The 20,567-nt window shown below is 33.0% G+C and overlaps 1 protein-coding gene across 1 annotated transcript in view; it reads left to right on the forward strand.

Annotated features, from left to right (window-relative positions):
• The window catches only part of LOC124361749 (eukaryotic translation initiation factor 3 subunit C), a 35,529-nt gene extending 15,212 nt beyond the window's left edge, over positions 1 to 20,317 (forward strand). The window contains exons 4-18 of the mRNA XM_046815710.1: positions 3,019 to 3,163; positions 3,433 to 3,575; positions 3,759 to 3,853; positions 5,690 to 5,826; positions 6,074 to 6,218; positions 6,509 to 6,771; positions 9,787 to 9,996; positions 10,552 to 10,705; positions 12,266 to 12,481; positions 16,737 to 16,877; positions 17,018 to 17,156; positions 17,825 to 18,018; positions 18,531 to 18,734; positions 19,735 to 19,873; positions 20,141 to 20,317. Coding sequence (XP_046671666.1) covers positions 3,019 to 3,163; positions 3,433 to 3,575; positions 3,759 to 3,853; positions 5,690 to 5,826; positions 6,074 to 6,218; positions 6,509 to 6,771; positions 9,787 to 9,996; positions 10,552 to 10,705; positions 12,266 to 12,481; positions 16,737 to 16,877; positions 17,018 to 17,156; positions 17,825 to 18,018; positions 18,531 to 18,734; positions 19,735 to 19,873; positions 20,141 to 20,256 — 2,441 coding nt within the window. The 3' untranslated portion in view covers positions 20,257 to 20,317. The remainder of the gene's footprint in view (positions 1 to 3,018; positions 3,164 to 3,432; positions 3,576 to 3,758; positions 3,854 to 5,689; positions 5,827 to 6,073; positions 6,219 to 6,508; positions 6,772 to 9,786; positions 9,997 to 10,551; positions 10,706 to 12,265; positions 12,482 to 16,736; positions 16,878 to 17,017; positions 17,157 to 17,824; positions 18,019 to 18,530; positions 18,735 to 19,734; positions 19,874 to 20,140) is intronic.
• The last annotated feature ends 250 nt before the right edge of the window (positions 20,318 to 20,567 follow it).

Here is a 20,567-nt window from a genome sequence, read left to right on the forward strand (position 1 = left end):
GCATTTTTCGCTGAATAAACAATCGAATTATAACTCACAGAAAAATTGCATTTAATAACACGATTCACAGAACCCGATCTCCTGCTGTAGCTTGCAAAACACCACTAATACACAGTTCTAACGTAACAGTACAGAATACCATTGTTGATCAGCTGTTATTCGTGTGTTACCAACTTAGAAATTAATACTCGAACATTTGATGTAAATTTTTATTAAAAAAAAAAAAATACAACGTAATAAAACATGATATTTTTTTTTACAAACAAATTTTTTTTAACAGTTAATCTTGTTTTCTCAATTTATCTCATCATTGAGGAACAAACATTTTGTTTTTGTTTTATTTTAACTAAATACCGTACGGTATTTCTTTACAGCTAGTAATGTATTATACTGAATAAAATAGATTTTTTGGTACTTATTTCTGTTTTATTTTAGACTTTGATTATATCAATTTTCTCAGAATTAAATTTTCTACAATTAATGTTTGTTGATTTTATGTATTTATTACCAATTTAACAAAGTTATTGTACATCAAACTTAAAAAAACATTGTTTTGTGCCCCAATTTTTTGCATTTAACCCTGATTCCCTCAAAAACTACTACAGGTACAGTTCTGAAACCTATTTTATTAGCTTTATCAGGTAAAAATACATAAGAATCCACGATATTTCTTACTTAATTAACCTTTCCAAAAGTTCAGTATGGCTTTATTTTACTCTTTACCCAGGAATTCATGCGAAATATTTCGCTAGCTGTAACTCCCTAACGAAGCGTTTTCGGACCTATGTTTATATAACATTTTTTCATTATTTTTACTAGTACAATGTGTTGTAGAAGTGGGGGGAGAACTTCATGAATCACCCTGTATAGTATTTATGTAGTGATTTTTTTTACTGCCGTGATCAGGTTAGTATATCATGTACTTCTATTTAAAACAACATAGAAATGGATATAGAAGAGATTGTTTTGATTCTTAATCCTTAATACTCTTCTTTACAAGACCATTTATACCTTACCTGTAGTAACTACAAAAGCCAGGCATCAGACCTAAATAAGTAACACATACGTATACAATCTTAAATAAAACACTCAAATTAGTTTAGGATCTAAAAATTTAATTTTTGTATGATTACAGATTATTACATGTAATAATGATAATACAAGTAATAAATCTGTTTATTAATGATACATTTTTAACACACAATAAACTGAGTGAGGTGTTGTCATTTTTAACATCTTCAATCAGCAATGTCAGTTTTTAAGTCAAGGCTGTTCAAAATGCTGCCATTCTTTTTCGGAGACCCTGTTTTACTTTAAGCAAATCCTAAAGATAATAAAATTGTGATTATGAAGTTATTGTAGTGTGAAAGCATCATTTACGTATTATACTTTTTTGAATTGACGTTTTCATATTTTTCTGGATGTTTTAAACATTGGATGATTACATGTTGTTCTTGAGTTAAAAATACCTTTAAAAAGACATATGTAATAGCTGTTATAGTTGTTTGTTGAAAAGTAACACAATAAAATATTGAAATACATCTGCCATAAAATACATATATTAACCCTTATAGTGCTGCTGTCAGTCATGTAGACTATGAGGGACACCTAAATGTTGTCAAGTAGTTTGAGACTAGTTATACAGTGAAATGCAACTAGCATGAACCAATAATAATAATAAAGGCCCATTCCGACATTTTGTTTCTGCCGTGACAATTGCCATTTGCTATTGGCCTCTGATCAGTCATAGGTGGTTGGTAGACGAATGCAGACGTATTGTGATCTGTATTCTGTAGTTCAGTTTTAACAATTAGTGTTGTGTGTAGTCTTAAAGTTTATTAAGTGCATGTTTTAAAGTTAGTGAAGTTGACACACAACATGGTGGTTGTGATTCCTGATTTAGTAGGCATGTCACAACACTTTGGTATGATTTGTTTATTTTAACCTAGTTTGTAATAATGTATTAGATTAGTTATTTACCTGAAGAAGAGATCAGGTTGCAGATCTCGAAACATAGTGTTACTGATTTCTTTTGTTTCACTGAACGACGACAAATGTCCGGAAAAATCCTTTTTCCTTTACAATCCTTCCATCATCAAAAATAAACTTCAAACAAAGAAAGGCAACTAGCTGTATTATTTGTTGTTAATTCATATTTGATTGAAGTAATTATACTTTTATAATATTTTAATATATTTCATTTTTTCCATATGTATTACTTATGATATAATAATTATGATGTGAAAATTAGACAAAGTGATATAGTCTGGTACATAAATGGCTTCTTGATGTAAAGTAAATCCAGATATGAGGTGTACAGTTCATTTCCCAAAACCCTGGCAAAATTCGGAAATTAATTCTATAAAGTACATTAAAGTTCGTGCAATAAAAAGTCTTAGTGGGTCTGGAAGAACATTGGACTATCTTTCAGGCTGAAGTCTTACACTATTTTAGCTTGTTTTAGTATTACTAGGAATTATTTAAATTTAATTTTGGATGGGACACATTGCAAAATTACAACAATTATAGGCTAAAATATACCTTTTTATAGAATCAAGATCAAAATTGTGTTTCAGTATAAAGATACCAGGTCATCAAAGTATAAAAAACACAATATATACATCGGCATGTTAGCTTTGTCAAAATTAATGTTCAGTTGCATAACAGTTACAATACATATGAATAAAAACCAGTAGGCCTATCTGGTCCGCACAATTGTTTAAATTCCTATTAGGATCATTGGAATAAAACTTTTCTTGTCTTAATTTCTTTAAAATTTACACAACTAGATTAATATTTATACTCTTGGTGAACTCCCTCCTTTAGAAGGCTGGGTTGATTGTGATGTCTAAGATTTGACCCATCTCTCTGTGCAAGGTGAATCTGATTGTAAATTTAGAATATGTGAAGGAAGTGATTAGGGGTTACAACTCAGCTCTCATCATCCTCCAACAATCATAGTGACATTAATGTTATATAAACCAGAACTGAGCCTCACGTGAATTATTCTGATTACAGGTTTTGAGGATCTGACTAGAGCGTACTCCAAGGCACTACCTGTGATAACCAAAGAGGACAATGGTGTCACTCCCAAGTTCTATCTTAATTGTTTGGTGGAGTTGGAGGATTTCATCAGTGAAGTCTGGGAGGACAGAGAGGGAAGGTATGTCTGTCTCTTTATAATATTAAAGAGATATTTAGTTACAAGACTTTACTAAAAGATAGTTCTATTTAGTACAACAAATTCCTTAATCAAATTTGATTTTTATTTGGAAGCCAGAAAATGGCGTAATGTACGTAGGCTTTTATTAGTATTAATTCGTAGAGTGATTGGAACTTATTATCTTCATAGTAATTTGTTATCTGATTTTCTTACGTATTATCCTTTTTACTGCAAGTCAATTAATTGCAATTTTTATATTGTCTTTCCAGGAAGAACATGTCAAAAAATAACTCTAAATCTCTTGCGTCTCTTCGCCAGAAACTGCGCAAATACAATAAAGACTTCGAAGAAGAAATAACTAAGTTCCGAGAAAATCCTGATGTGGTTGATGAAGATGAAGATCAACCAAGAGGTAAATTAGTACCTGGATGTGTTTTCTCTCAAGAATATTCACATTAAAATAAGCTATATTATTCACAACAATCCGATAATGTATACATTAAGGATGATTCAATTAGAGTGTTATAGTATAAAAAGTAAAATTAAACTGTTAGCCTGCCACATATTGTTTGATGCTGTTATTCTGTTGTAACAGATCAAGACAATGATTCTGATGCTGACTCTCCTGGACCTACCGCCTTCAAGAAAGCTGGGTCCGAGTCAAGTGCCCCTGATAGTAAGGCAATCAAGGTTGGTAGTAAAACACGTTAGCACACAAAAGTATATTTAAATTGCACATGAAGGTTTTACTGGAGTTTTAAGATACATTTTCTCTTGCATATTTGAATTCTGAAGTAATTCATTTTTTGAAATTATTTAGTTATAATACTAACATGAATAACGATTATTTTTATTAACGATCAATTCATATTCACATATTGAGTATTTGAATGGTTTGAATATTTCCAATTCTATTTCTTTCAGAAGCTTGAGAATATTGAAATTTCATCATATATTGGTCTAAGTAGGATTAAGGATTTTTTTGACAAAAATAATCTTTTATTAAATTCAGATAAATCTAATTATATTTCTTTTTCTACAAAGCAAGCCAGATCAAATTTAAACTGTGACATTTTTCTAGACAATAACAGACTTAAACAAGTAAACCACACAAAGTTTTTAGGACTTATAATAGATAAAAATTTACCTTTAGATAAACATGTAGATCATGTTACTAAGAAGATGTCTACTGGTCTATATGCATTGTGACAAATGGCAAAAATTAGTAATTTACATACACTGAAATTAATATATTTTCTCTTTGATAAAGGAAAATGATATTAATATTTTTAAAGCCAAATTAAAAAAGTATATTATAAGCCTTAGTTTATACTCGTTGGAGGAATTCATGTCATTAAAAAGACCAAACTAGCAAATATTTTTAGTAATAAGATTGGCCATATGTATGATGGCATTTTGACACTATTCTTGTACACTTGATGTATTCAAATGAATAAAGATATTTGATTGATTGATTGATTGATCCATTCACATTTAGCTTACGGAATAAGCATTTATGGAGCAACAACAATAAGTAATTTAGATAGGCTTTTGGTCCTACAAAAAGAATTTTGAGAATCATGAAAAATTTAAGATATACAGATTCTGTTAAACATATTTTTTCTGAACTTGGAATTCTGACAGTATATGGTTTACATATATTTTGAATCAATAATTTATGTAAAACAATTTAAAATAAACATACATATAATACTCGTTTTAATAGACATGTCGATCAACACAATCTCGAATTTTACAAAAAGAAAACATATTACAGAGGTGTTAGATATTTACATAATTTACCAACAAAATTTATAATGGAAACATATCTGTTAAAATTTAAAAAAGAAGTCAAGGATTATGTAACTAATTTATCTATATTCTTTCGAGGAATATTTCAATAAAAAAACCAATTAATTCATTTAAAGAAGGATTGAAGATAAATTGTTAAGATGTTACGATTGTATTTTTTGACTTGTATTTTAAAATTAATATTAGTATTTAGTTTCATTGTAGTGACGCTATTCTTTGTACCTTGTACATATTACAGAATAAAGTAGTTTGACTATTGACTATTACATAACATGTATAACAAACAATAGATAACACTTATAACATTACGATAACATGGCAAAAATTGCAAACAAACTTCTACTATGCATAAGAATATAACACTAAAAGAAATTATTTCTAAATCATATTGTTACCCAATAAATAATGTTTGCAAGTATTTATAAAGGTATTTGTATTTCCAATTAAACCATAATCATTTAATTTATTTACAATTACACTTCTATAAAAGTCTTTTTTATAAAAAATTAATACATAAAAACTAGATATTAACTTTTTATCCCTCATAACAAGACATTACTTTGTATTTTTTACCTTTGTGAAATTTAATTTTGATGACTTTTCCTTTTGTAAACCAATGAGGGTGTAAAAAGTGCAGAGATAAACGGACTGAGATGTTTGTACATTGTGAGTTGAGGTTTTAACTGGGATGTAAAGACATGTTGTGACATGCAGGGAGCCAGTGCAGCTGCTGGAGATGACGATGAAGGAAGTGACGACTCTATAGACTGGGGCAGTGACTCGCAGAGCAGTTCTGAGAGTAGTGACGATGAGACTCAGTACACCAGCATTCGGGAACGCTTTCTGAAAAAGTGAGTACATTTGGATTGTGTTATATTATGCTTAGAGAGGTTTTAGATATGTGAGTACATTGGCGTATTGATATCCGAAACGTAAATTTCACATTTTGCAACAAGGTAAAGCCTAATGTTTTGTCATTTGTATTTTTTAATGTTTTTTATTACTAAGACGTATTAATATGGCTATGTTAGTTTTATTGTATGATAATATTAGTAAAACATATTATCATTTACTAACAATTATGTGTGTGTTTAATAGGAATACTGACAGAGAGGAAGAAGAGAAGAAAGAAAAGAAAAAGGAGCGTAAAGAGAAAGAACGAAGCAAGAAGTTGCGCCAAGAGAATGAAGATGATGGTGAAGGAACATGGGAGACTGTTAAAGGCGGAGTTGCTATTCCATCGGTAATCTAAGTGATATATACTTGTACTAAACAGTAAATATAGTTTCAGGTGTATACACATTTTATGATAAAAAAGTGTTCATTACTACAACCAATGCAGTAAACATATTTTTACTGTTTACAATGTTGTATTATACAAGCCATTTAAAAAAATATTGCTTGACAAAACATTATGTTGATTGAAACAAGATATAAAATAATATTCGAAAATTGAGCCAATTTGAATCAGTTGTTAAGGAGTTTATTTCGAAGGAACAAACTTACTCAAGAGCTCAATCCGCCTCTTTACAGGAGAAGCCAAAGATGTTTGCCAAGGATGCAGAGATTGACATAAACGTGGTGGTGAAGAAACTGAGTGAGATCGTGGCAGCGCGCGGCAAGAAACGCACGGACAGGCGTGAGCAGATAGAGTTACTGCACGAGCTGCAGGCTGTGGCTGACCAGCACCACCTCGGGCTGGCCATCGCCATCAAGATCAAGCTTGCCATCGTGTCTTCCATCTTCGACTACAATCCTAAGGTGTCTGATGCCATGAAACCGGAGTATTGGGCCAAGTAAGTATTTATGGTTTTTTAACTGAATTTTAATGGATTCCCAATGATCAGTATCACAGAGTTTCAGTTTAAGTTTAATTAAGTTATTGCTTATATAGTGAATTTCTGATAATGCATTATACAAAATATGAACTCCTTGAGTACAAAAAGGACAAGGTTGTGGGTTTGAGCTTAAAAAGCTTTTTTTCATTATCTTGATCCTTTCCAAGTTTGATATTTGCATCAAACATTGTGATACACATTCAAGCTTGTACATGTAAACAGCATTAATTAATTCACTTAATGGCTTTAATCCCTTAGTAGCTGTAGACGGGTTGAGAGCGAAAGTTGTGGCACGGCCAATGCGTAGTGTTCAACGTTAGATTGTTAATGTCAGCGTGCTGTTCCAAAAACTGCTTATACTTCAAATAAAAATTGGTTTGCCTAATCTTCTGTTTTGTCAATTTCACTGTCTTTTCCATTGGTGATCAATGATATAGCCAGTTTTAACCCTTATAATGTCAGTATATCTTTTCACGACTTCCAGCAAACGGCACAATATTAAAAAAAAAAATTTTAAATGTGTAAAGTTCATTTTTATTTTTACTTTCTATAATTATGGTAAGTATAAAAAAGTAAAAATTTTAAAATTATAAAGTCACTGTACTCAGGATCGTCAATGTTACGAGACATGTTATTTATCACTAATAATGAACACGGTACTTTGGAATTATACCGACCACACCCAGACATGAATCATTATTTGACATTTTGCTTCTACTGATTATTAGATTAGCGTAGAACAATATTTCGTCAATATAAAACAGGAATTGTCTTATCGCAAACCCCTCCCCATCCTCAGACAGAGGTCAAAGTCAAGCGGTCTAGTAGATAACGTGATTGTAGAGTCTCGCCGCCCGTTCAGCTGGTGCGTCGCTTTGTTGTACTTCCGTGTTTTACCTCTACATTTCTCCAAACACAAAAAATTCAATAAAAACAAACATGATCAAACTAAAACTAAACTCTTTATTGAAAAAAACACTCAAAACTTGTTTTTATTCTTGATCATACTCCGCCACCCAAAATGCGAGTGCCATGCCTTCTCGCTGATGTCAACGAAAGAAAAACATCCCTCGAGATAGTACCTATCAGTAAAATATCAAATTCTAGAGGATCTGATCAGAAATATAAATTGAATTGTAATGGAAAGGCAATTATGTACCGCGCAAATCATGTGATGCCGCGTGGACTGTCGTAATCGGGATTCTCGAGAAAGATACGATAACAGCGACAACAATACCGATCACAATGCCTGGAAATGCTTGTAATTTTGTAATTAAAGAGTTGTTTTTTCGTTCTATTATGTTTGTTTAGCTATAAATTTATATTTTTGTGTTCTTCATACTGGTGTGGTCGGTATAATCCCGAAGTACCTGAACACTAAATAGGTGACACTAAACACTAAAATGACACTAAAAACACTAAATCTAAGATATCAATACTTTTAATAAATAAAAAACCGTATAAACAGAAAACACGACGAAGGAAACCGACTCAGCGATGGTTAGACACGCACTACCTGAAGCCAAACTGCAAACAAAAGCACGCGCGCTGTACGGCGTCTGTGCCGTGTGGCGGGGAGAGTGTCTAGACGTAACGCGACAGCTATATTTTGACACTTGACATAGGTCAATAACCCACACACATGGTTGACGAATACCGTTAGTGACGTTGATCGGATTAAGGAACTTAAATTTGCTGTAGACGCAGTTTTGTGTCGATGCGCCGTACCGCGTCTTTGCCGTTTGGAGATAGTTTGTCTATGCGCCATACGGCGTCTGTGACGTTATAAGGGTTAAAATATCACTGTACGTATATCTTTATACGTACCTACTTCTATTAGAGGGTATAAACTGTTTAACCCAACTTGCCCCTTGAACAGAAGTAGACTTGCCAGTTTCCCAAACCGACCGTCATCTTTCAACAACCAGGTGTGTTTGTTGTCTAACTGTGAACTGTGTTCTTCAAGAAGTTGTCTCATTTCACTTTTGTTATTATGACTATCAGCCATAATTGCCCCACTCTCTAAAATAAAAAATCATAAAAACTGTCACAAATAACACACTGCACTAATAAATTGCTGTTAGACACGAGCTAATATGTTGATGTAAACATGTGCTCTCGATGTTGAACCAAAGTTGTAATTAGGCTGAGACACTTGCCAAGCAATGTTTCAGTCATCATAGTACTGACAATAACCACCAGAGAGCAGTAAGTATTCTGTAGGCAAGAAGAAATAAACAATAATCAGTCATGTGACTGAAAACGTTTTAACACAAGAGTAGCAGTGAGGGCATGATGTGTCGGAACATGTAGACTTATGGTATTTCGCAAATAGTGATTAGTGTGATTTCCCAATCAAACCCAGATTTTTCTTATTTGTAATTTTATCCTAAGTGGTTAGTATACAAGTGTATAGATTGTAACCATCATAACAACAAAAATTATAGAGACTCTTAGACTACACCAAACAGCATAAAATACATTGTATTTACATTTTGTGAAGAACTATCTCTGATTAATTTTTATCAGAAGTAGATAGAAAATATGACTGAAGATTACTAGATGAATATATTCATGATATTAATGAAAATAATCAGCCTTATTAAAGTGTATAATACTGTAGATGTAATGAATTTTAAATACTGTCATTATAAAAGATATAATGAACTTTTATTCTAAGAAAATAATGACTACCATTTATCTTTACTAGCTACTAATATCATCTGGATCAACTTGTTTTCTTTTTTGTGAGGGCTATGATTACTGTACATGCAGGTCTAGATGAATGAGATTCAACCATTAGAGCTGCAGATAATACACTGTTTCTTACCTACAGAAATATGTTGAAGTTAAAGTACCTAATACTATGTAAGAATGTCTCTTCTACTCTAGTTTTTTCATACTCTTTCTGTCTCTTTTCTCCTGTCTATTTCTTTTTTTGCAAACTCTCCACTCATCATGTCTTGTGTCTAGGTTACTGGAGAGGATCTCGGAGTGTCTGGACATGTTGTTGGCGTCCACTGACATCACAATCGGTGAGAACATCACAGAGGAGGGGGAGAAGCTCGACAGCCCCCCCTACAAGCTGAGAGGCTGTGTACTCACCGTGCTGGAGAGACTGGACGAGGAGTTCACCAAGCTCCTCAAGGAATGTGATCCCCACAGTAATGAGTATGTTCAGAGGTGAGTGAACACATTTAAAAGGTCAAGGAAATTTATCAAAGAAACCTTTGAAAAGTTTTTAAGTGGTTCATTTCAGCGGTTAGTCGTATAAGAGAGAGTTTCACTTTTAGGGAGGTAAAAATCTAAGACTGATTCATGAAAACTCCAGTATCTATCACAAGTTACAGTTTGGCGTGTGTTTTTACAGTCCAGTAGCCAACAGAGGAAAAATCCATTTTTAATGACATCACCTACAAAATTTGTGAAAATGCGATTGACTAGTTTTGTCTAAAGAGTTAGAACTTACCATATATAGAGGGCTTAAGAGACATTGTTTTCTAAGTAAACAGAAGCTATGCACTTTTAAAACCATAGCTCAATTAGTAATTTTAGTGTGAAAATACATTTTTGATTGACAATGCAAACATTTACAACACCCTTCTATCTATATAATTATGACTCAGTTACACTCTTCTAAAATTTTTTCAGTTTATATTTATTTTTAACATGTACTTGACAGTAAAATATGACTGTTATATTGTTGACCTCATCTCAACGATTTGAATTATTTTTCAGACTGTCTGATGAAAAACGTGTTTCAAAAATTATCGACAAAGTCCAAGAGTTTTTGGAACGCCAAGGCAACCCGTCTGAACTGTGTCGGATCTACCTGCGCAAAATTGAACATCTTTACTACAAATTTGATCCTCAAGTCCTAAAGCAGAAGAAGGTGAGCTTATAAAGCTTAAATACATTAAAGATAATAAGTTTTGTCAAAACAAAAGAACTATATTATACATACATAATTTTAAATTTAAAATCCTTACAATACTTTTGATAAGACCATATACATAACAAAAAAATTAAAATTTTTTTAGAGTAGCCTTCTCTGGGGCTATGTAAATACTAAGATATTTATGGCCGTAGCAACTCATCAGTTAATACTGTAATTAATAAATAAAAACCATGGTGAAGAAACATGTATGTTTTGAAGAAATAATATTATTATGTGTGTATTATTATGTCTGCCAATATAAAAACTTATAACCCTTCGCACGCCGCTAATAAATCCATTGATTTCCCTATAACACCAAGACATCTATAAAATATATTTTTCTTTAACTCGAAGCTAATTTTTTATTATAAATATGCTATAAGAGATAAATACAAAAATATTGAACATGGAATTTTAGTTAAAATTAGTATATCTATTGATAAAAAATCTGAAAATAACAATTTATTATACTGTAAATTTGAACTAAGTTCAAATTCTTGGTGCAAACTTATAAAACTGATAAATTATATAAACCACTAGTTATTAGAGCCATGTTTAAATGGAGTGAATGTCTCTATAAATATTTCCTTATCAATCTGGGGTGGTGATAAGCACAGAGCATACACCTGCCATTTCCAAGGTCTTTTGTGTACTAAAAAACTCTCTTAACCCTTTCGATCCCAACGTCCTTATTTTAGGACGTCACATGAAATCGCGTATGATCCAAATGTCCTATTTTTAGGACGTTCGGAAAAAAAATATTTTTCGAATATAATAAATTGCAGTATAACTATAATTATTATATCAGAGTACTCGTAATGAACCGACCTACAAAGTTACAGTAACTATCGATACTTTTTATTCAATGTGTCAACTATGTTTTAGTTTGATTTAGATGGCTGTTTGGCCATGTTACATCTTTTTTTTCTTTTGATATTATCTCAGCTATTTATAAATATATTGCCATGAAAACTTGGGTTCTACTTAAATTTTATGTGTAATAATAAAAAAACATATTGTTTTTGACCTAGGAATTTTTTGAGGCTTCTCCTTACCATTGGAAATGCCAAATTTAGGAATTATTTTTTTGTAAGTAACACTTTTTTTACAAAAACTTTTTTGTGTATGATTACAAAAGTTTATTTTAAAGCGTGCAATACAGTGTACTTTGGGAAGTAAAAACTACATTAATTTTCATCAATAAATGAAAATTCTATGCAATTTTTAGCTAACGTCTACACTTCTAGTAAAATGTGGCTGGGACTGGTGCAGATACCTCAGCACCAAGAGCTGGGAATCTGGCAGATCCCCACACAAAAATCTTGGGATTGGTTAAGAGACATAATGTGTAATATCTGATAGAATATACTCGTGTTTGATGTTTTGTTCAAAGTCTACCATTCTGATATATCTGTCTACGGCGTGGGAAGGGTTAAAACCTGTTTAATATATTTTTAAAATAATGTAAAAATACTTTGCACTTCCAGTTGAATGTTAACGTTTACTGTTGTCCAGGGTGAGTTGCCGTCTGACGCAGTGACCAGTGTGCAAGTGATGGACCGATTGTGCAAATACGTGTACGACCGTGACACTACTGACCGGTTACGTACCCGAGCCATACTGTCCCACGTGTACCACCACGCCCTGCACGACAACTGGTTCCAGGCCCGTGACCTCATCCTCATGTCTCATCTTCAGGAGACCATCCAACACTCGGACCCCTCCACACAGGTCAGCTTCTTCATGTACTATATAACGTGTGAGACTGTGTCCGTATCTTTGGGCTTAGTAAGTTTAGTGCAGATTAATTCTTTACACTGTTTTCAACAAAGATTAAAGTTATTTGTTGATATGTACAATTGAATTAAGATACAATAACAAATCATAAGAACTCTTTCAACACTAATTGCTGTAAATGTTATGCCAGTTAAATATAAACTTGTTTTTATCTTAATTTTATCTATAACACACATTTGTGATTAGTCTTTTTTTATTTTTATTAATTTTGTTGTAACATGGACAAACACAATGTTACATGGTGAGAGGAAATGGTACAGTTAAAGAAGCACTTATTTTATTTACTGATTAAACTTAACCCTATGCGCTCGAAAGGCCAGCAGTACTGGCCACACCAAGGTTGCAGACACCTCGTGTTAGTTTTGCCGTAGTTTGTCCTCGCAGCTTGTATGGCCAATACTGCTGGCCGCGCTTCTTTTATTGACAGCTCGGCGGCCATATTTGTTGTTTGCCTCGCCAGATCGGAATTATTTTTCAATTTCCTCCGCGTTATTTGCATAGTAATTTAAAATGTTTAAAGAAGAATTGAAAAATAATTAAAAATTTATTTTTAATGAATATTTCTATTACAAAGATAAACTTACATTTAGAAATTTTAACTCTTAAACGTATATTTTTAACAAAGATATGTAAATAAAATGTTATAAAGTATGCCTTTACATTTATGTTACACTCAAACATAAACTATTTTACATTTTTCTTAGTCTATACATTTTTTTATGGAATTAAACTTTTAAAAATACATACCTACATGTAGTCAAGAATAGTTAGCACACGTCTTCTAGTAAAATTTTCTAGATTTTCTCTATTTTCCATCTCTTCTATCATTTCAGCATATAGGCCCACTACACGCCATTTGTCTCATTTGCACAGTCAATGTTTAGAGAAGAATTATAGGCTAATTTAAAATTTACTTTTATATAAACTTTCTAATACTAAGATTAACTGTTTAGAGAAGAATTATAGGCTAATTTAAAATTTACTTTTATATAAACTTTCTAATACTAAGATAAGCATGAATTTAGGAAATATAAATCTTACATTAATATTGTTAACAAGTGTAAGAAAATAAATGTCATTACAGTTCTACGTTTATTACTATATACACAGTCACAACTATTTTACAATTTTCTTAGTCTTTAAAATTTTTTTACGGAATGAAATTTTTCAAAACATCCACCGATGTGTAGTCCGGGTTGGCTAGCACAAGTCTTGCAGTAAAATTTACTACGTTTTCTTTCTTTGCCAGCCCTTCTATCACTGCATACTGCGCAGTCTTTCGTCTTTCCGCCATCAAGTGGGTATGGTAGGTGAAGCTTTCCATTCAACCTCTCTTCTTCTTCTATACTTGTAGGCCTTCCTCGTTTTCTCGTGTTTCTGGTATCTCCTACTAAATCTTTTACTAACATTTTACGATATTTTCTTTGGCGCACTGTTTTTTCTTCTTGTTTATTGTAAAGTACGAAGGAATTCACAACAGCTGTTTCGAGGAGCCAGAAGGAAATTTTCCTCCACCACTTGGTTGACTTTCGTGTAAATAAATAGCTCGATATATACTGATCTGCCAGATCAACACCCCCCCATTGATTTATTATATTTACAAATGACGGCTGGCTTTTCAACTACTTCAACTTGTCCATTTTTCTTCACATGAGTCACTTCCTTGGTTGAATTGTCGTATAGCGTACTGCACATAGACACGAACTTGGTATCTTGTCATAAAAGAACATTGTATTTGTCTTCTTTTCTGAAACTTTTGATATCACCTTTCTTTAATTTCAGTTTACCAGCTTTGTTTTTCTTATTTGATCGTATTTCTTCTGGCAAGCCTTTTCTGTTAGTCATTATGGTGCCAGTGATATGTATTTTCATATCATAGAGAGCTTTTGCAAGATCAAGGTTTGTGTAGAAGCGATCCGTAAATACATGCAGGCCTTCTAAATCTTGATAGGAAGATTGTAGCTTGTCAATCAGATGTAGGACTATGCGGCTGGTAGCACCTAAGTCCGGTCTTGGCATACGTGCCATTGTATTTTTTCCAAAGTAAGGCTCTATCGTGCATATGTATCCTGATTTTGATTCGGATAGCACAAAAACTTTAATCCCCCATTTTATGGGCTTTTCCTTATTATACACTTTAAATATTACTCTTCCTTTGTGGCCAACTGTGCTTTCATCTACACTAACTTTATTTTTTGGTGTATAGTACTCTCGAAATTTTTTATCAAGATACGCCACCACATTACGGATTTTCCCTGAACGTGTTAGTGTACCAGCAACTGGTCCAGAACGGGGTGGACTAACATGGAGATTCCAAAATAATTGCAAAAATCTCTCCTTGCTAAAAACGTCTTTGAAAAACGGTTGGTAGTCCACCCAGTCTGTTGAAAAGAAATCATCTAACTCGGGCTTCTCATTCATTCCCATATTTATGAGAACATCCAGAAAAGCTTTTAATTCAGGTACTGACGTTTCCTTCCACGACCACCACATAGATTGTTTTGGAAGTGGTGTTTTCATTCGGATTTTTTCTACAGCATACCGGTTGGTTTCTTTAGCAATTTCAGACAGCAGGTTATCATCAAAGAAAAGCTGAAAAAACTCTAAGGGAGTCTGTGGTTGTTTTCCTTGTGGCGGTTTATAGCCGTTATTACCTGCCCATACAAAATTTTTTAAATTTAGGGTCATTTGTATTCCATTGTCTCGATGATAATTCAATGGTTTCTACATCCTCACCTACAGCAGCTAATTCTTCTTGTATTGGATTAAAAGTGTTCTCCTCCACAAGACTTTCATCTTCAGTAATTGAAGTTATTACTAAATCGTCATATCTGCATCGTTCATAATCATCACCTAACTCAGCTCGTAGTTCATTCTCAAACTCTTCTCCTATATTGGATTCTATATCACTCTCATGGACCGAACAATCATCATCAATGTCAGGTTCCAACAATATGTCTCTTACTTCATCAGATCGTAATAGATCATCCATTGTTTATAACTTTTCTACTGAACTGTCCAAATAATAAACACTATTACTAACATTTTCACTATTTACAAAGAAAATACACATTACATCTGATTCCTAAAGAAATATAACACAGTAAAGCACAAACACACTGAATTGTTGTTCACTGAACTACGTACATAACCTTACTGTCTGCACTGAGCTTTGGCGCTAAAACAAGTGAAATGAAGGCTTGGTTGTTTAATTCAAAAGCTGCTCGATAGGTTTCAGCACTCACCATTCATTATGAAACAAATAGAATATTAGAAAATAACTGCTATGGTTAGTGGCCAGTGGTGCTGGCCTTACGAGCTATGGACGTATTATATATTGGCCAGTACAGCTGGACATACGAGCTGAGATAACATTACAGCAAAAATTAATCCGCGCTCCCAACAAAATGGCAGCGGCCAGTAGAGCTGGCCATACGAGCTCCAAGGACAAATAACAAATACTACCTTCGAGCGCAAAGGGTTAAAGTTAGAAGAATTAGAAAGAAGTTAATTATAACATTTATTATGGGACCAACAGTTTTAAGTTGCTTCTGAACCATAACCAACGGCTAGGCACACAGGCTTATTGTAAGAAAATTGTTGTTCAATGATCATTAATACCAGGAGCATGGCTATGCTTGTTGCATCATCCACAAAATCAAGAGAAGTTCCAAGCTTTCAAAATAATGTACAGTCAACCCAAGAGATCAAACTAAAATATTAATATAAATTGGCAATTTTACAATTATCCATCTAATGATGGACATACAATAATGCCGTTAACATAATGTGCCACAGAACTCATGGTTTAGAAAAGAATTTTGGATTTTTAGCCTGCTTGCTTGGATAGAAAATATTTAAGCACATCAATTAACCTCTTATGATTTAATGTTCTGATTACTAGGTACTCATAAGACAATTTCATACTTGTAAGCTGGAATTCTCTACATGAGAATACGTTAGAAATATATTAAATGAGGTAGGCATTAAGAACCCGACAGGGCTTCTTAAAATCATGTTGTTTTTCGTCTGTGCGATAATTCTGTCCTTGAGTCTTGAAACTTAATACTCTGTTGTATCGGTTTATTGGGTTTGAAATAAGACATTTCTAAACACATTATACACTGTGTTAGTAAAATGGACCTAATTAAAAGAATACTAATCAACTCCTGTGTACGTGTTTGTGCAGATTTTGTACAACAGGACTATGGCTCACCTGGGCTTGTGCGCATTCAGACACGCCAACATCAAGGACGCACACAACTGCCTCGTGGATCTGATGATGACTGGCAAAGTGAAAGAACTGCTCGCTCAGGGTCTTCTGCCGCAGGTGTGTACTTTGACATTGTATTTGTCTATAACTGTTGGCAAAAGAATTTTCTCCAATTTTGAAATTTTTTAATGGATGGCAGACAACTTGGTAATCTGGGACTTGGGGTTTTGATTACCTGAACTGTTTGGATGTTTCAGCGACAACATGAGCGAAGCAAGGAGCAAGAGAAAGTGGAGAAGCAGAGACAGATGCCCTTCCATATGCACATCAACTTGGAACTTTTAGAGTGCGTTTACTTGGTCTCTGCCATGCTGATTGAAATCCCTTACATGGCAGGTAAGTCTAAATCATCCGTACTTTAACTGTAAAGAATTAAGTGATCTTAATAAAAAAAAATTGGAAGACTTGAATAGAAGTAAAGTTACCTTTAAATACCGGTCTATTTCACGTCGATTGTTCAAAATAATATCTCTCATATTTACGGAGAAAATTGGATCAACCAAGGAGGTTCAGTTCATCTGAACTCAACCCCATTGTTCTTTCTTTTGTAGTAGATAATACTGTAAGTGTATTTTATGTACAGTTGCTGGAATAAACATTCATTCATTCTAAGTTATGGTAATAAATAGTTGTCATAAACATTTACACAGACACATACATACGTAAATACATATACACATTAAAAGAGAATTAAGAATGGAATTATGAAAATTTCATGAGTTTTTAAGAATGTACGTCAATTTAAAAGGAAACACATAGATGCTTGTGCACTGAACAGAGCTGAATTGTGTACCACTATTATGAACATCTGTAAATAAAAGAATAACAGAGTTGTAGACAGTTACCAATGATGACAAATCTATGGTGTAATATATTACCAAATAGAATACTGTTTCAAGAACTAGAATCCGTCCCCTTTGGTGGATAATAAGCACCAAAATTAATTATTGTAAATATGTTTATATTGGATATTATAGACACAACAATTGACATTTTTGTTGCAGCCCATGAATTTGACGCTCGTCGAAGGATGATTTCCAAGACATTTTACCAGCAGCTGCGTAGCAGTGAGAGACAGTCGCTAGTCGGGCCGCCGGAGAGTATGAGAGAGCACGTGGTCGCCGCTAGCAAAGCCATGAGGAACGGCAACTGGTCCGTGTGTAAGGACTACATCATCAATGATAAAATGAATGCTAAGGTAAGGGTTTTTTTCTTTGCTAGTACAATAGAGACCTACTGACCTAGATTCTACCAGTCCAGTCATAAAACTTGCCACACTTAAAACTGTAATTATGATACACTTTTTCATCTGTAAACACCTAAAAGCTGTTACTACAGCTAAAGTACTACAGTATGCTTACATAAATTTACTTTGATTAATTGATTGATTTTGGGTAAAGCATTTTGGAAAGTGTCTCAATATTTTTGATACTTGTCTGTTGGAGGGATGGATTGGCCAAGAGTTAATCCCCAGAAAATTGTAACGTTTACTTAAATTAGCACACACACTTTAACTTTATTTTTACACACTTAAAACGATTCTATTAACTCTACGCTACATTCACCCCAATGGTGACTAGTTAAAAAAATTGTATGCTGTGAAAGATTGGAAAACAAAAATACTGCACTTAGTTTTAATATAGTCATGAGTCTACATTAATTCTTTTATAATTTTCCCCTTAATTTAACAAATATAAATTCCTATGGTAGGTTTGGGATTTGTTCTACGAGAGTGATAAGGTGAGAGGAATGCTGACCCGTCTCATCAAAGAAGAATCCCTGCGCACTTACCTGTTCACTTACTCTCACGTGTACGCGTCAATCTCCATGCCCACTCTCTCGGAGATGTTCCAGATGGAGAAGTCCAGCGTTCATTCCATCATCAGTAAAATGATAATCAACGAGGAGTTGATGGTAAGAAAATATTGTAAATTTATTGTTTATGTTTTCATCATATCTGGGTTCAGTTAAGTTTTCTTTGAATGGGCAATATAAATAAATTACGTTTAAAATTAGGTGTGCTTCAAATTTTAAAAGATAAAAGATTTCAAAAGTATGTAATAAAAGTACTTATGAACAATAAACATTGGTTGTCGTCTACGTGATTATTTTCAATTATTATGCCATAAAATTGACAGTTAAATAAAAATAAAATATCTTCTTTCTTATAACATAGTTTTAGTATTCAACCCTTCGAGTGCCAAGTACTTATTGAGTGGGTGTACTAAAAAGTGCCAGCCCTTTTTAAGGCATTTTGCAAGGTTTCAGTAAAAACTTCAGTTTTATTATTTAATAAGCTATCAATGTTTTTTTGTATGAAAACTCTGCCTAATTAACATAAAATAACAAAGTTACCATAAAATAAAAAATTTAAGAATACCAAAAATGGACTTATCTAAAAAAATTCTTTTTTTTTTCTTTGTCCATATCACTGGAAAGGGTATTCAATTTTTCTATAAATCTTGAAAAAGCTAAACAATGAATGAGTTAGTTATACAACATTTAAGAAACTAATATCACATTGTTTCCGGTAGCCATGTCAACCAAAATTGTTTATATGTGAGTTCTAGATTTTTGTTAAAGTCAATTGATTGGAAGTGTACTATAATAATTTATTTTGAAAAGAACAGTTCTTCACGAACAATGTAATATGATATTAGTTTTTAAATAAAGTTTTCAATTTTAGTGATTTTTTCCCCCCAAACATCCGGTAACATCGGATGTTGGCGCTTTTCAGCTAACTTTTGACGTCCGGTAGAATCGGACGTTGGCATTCAAAGAGTTGTGTAGTTTTTTAAAAATAAAATTGTATATTCAATTTTTTAAGCAACACCAATGATGTCACATAATTGTACCAATTCAAAAAATAATATTTGATTTTTTACCAAGAATTTAATGAAACTGTGTTGTAAAGGCTTCTCTAGACGACCCGACCCAAACAGTGGTGATGCATCGCAGTGAACCCAGTCGCCTGCAGTCCCTGGCCTTACAGCTGGCCGACAAGGTCAACAACCTCGTGGAGTCCAACGAGAGAATATTCGAGATGAAGCAAGGTCAGTATATTACTTGGATTTTACTAATATACAGTGAGAAAAATATCAGTTGAGTTGTCAAGATTGAGAAGAAATTATTTTTGTTTGTTTTGGTAGAACAAAGACCAGAATTAAATAAGTGTTTTCTCTATAATATATTTTATAAATTCTCATAATAAATACTGTATTTAGATTAATATTTTTAATTATGGAACAAATTTGTTGAAAAGCTGAAAAAGCAGTAAATCTATAGGTATAGTTATTTTACTTGATTATTTTTTATCCTAGGAAACTTCTTCCTGCGTGGTGGAAACCAAGGACAGTTCCGACAGAACTACAACCGACCCGGCCAAGATTGGGGTCGACAGAGGCGTGACCGAGACAACGCGCAAAGGACTTACTAATTTCATTTGTTTATTTTCTTATCTCATACATATTATTAATAAAATAATTTTGGGATTTAAAGCATGTTTTATTTTTTGTAACCACCATTTTAATAGGGAACGTTATTGTAATAGGGAAGGTTGTTTGAATATTCAAAGTATTTAATTGATTATAGATTGCTCTACTCAATAGGATGCAAATGTGTGTACACAATACTAAATATGAGATAACAAATAGTGAATTACTCAAGAATAAACCCTTTAGTTATCTATAGATCTGTCTGCGATATGGTATAGGTTGAGTAGACCATCCTCCATTCGATGTAAAGAGT

This window comes from Homalodisca vitripennis, chromosome 5 (genome assembly GCF_021130785.1).
Source record: "Homalodisca vitripennis isolate AUS2020 chromosome 5, UT_GWSS_2.1, whole genome shotgun sequence".
Classification (NCBI taxonomy): domain Eukaryota; kingdom Metazoa; phylum Arthropoda; class Insecta; order Hemiptera; family Cicadellidae; genus Homalodisca; species Homalodisca vitripennis.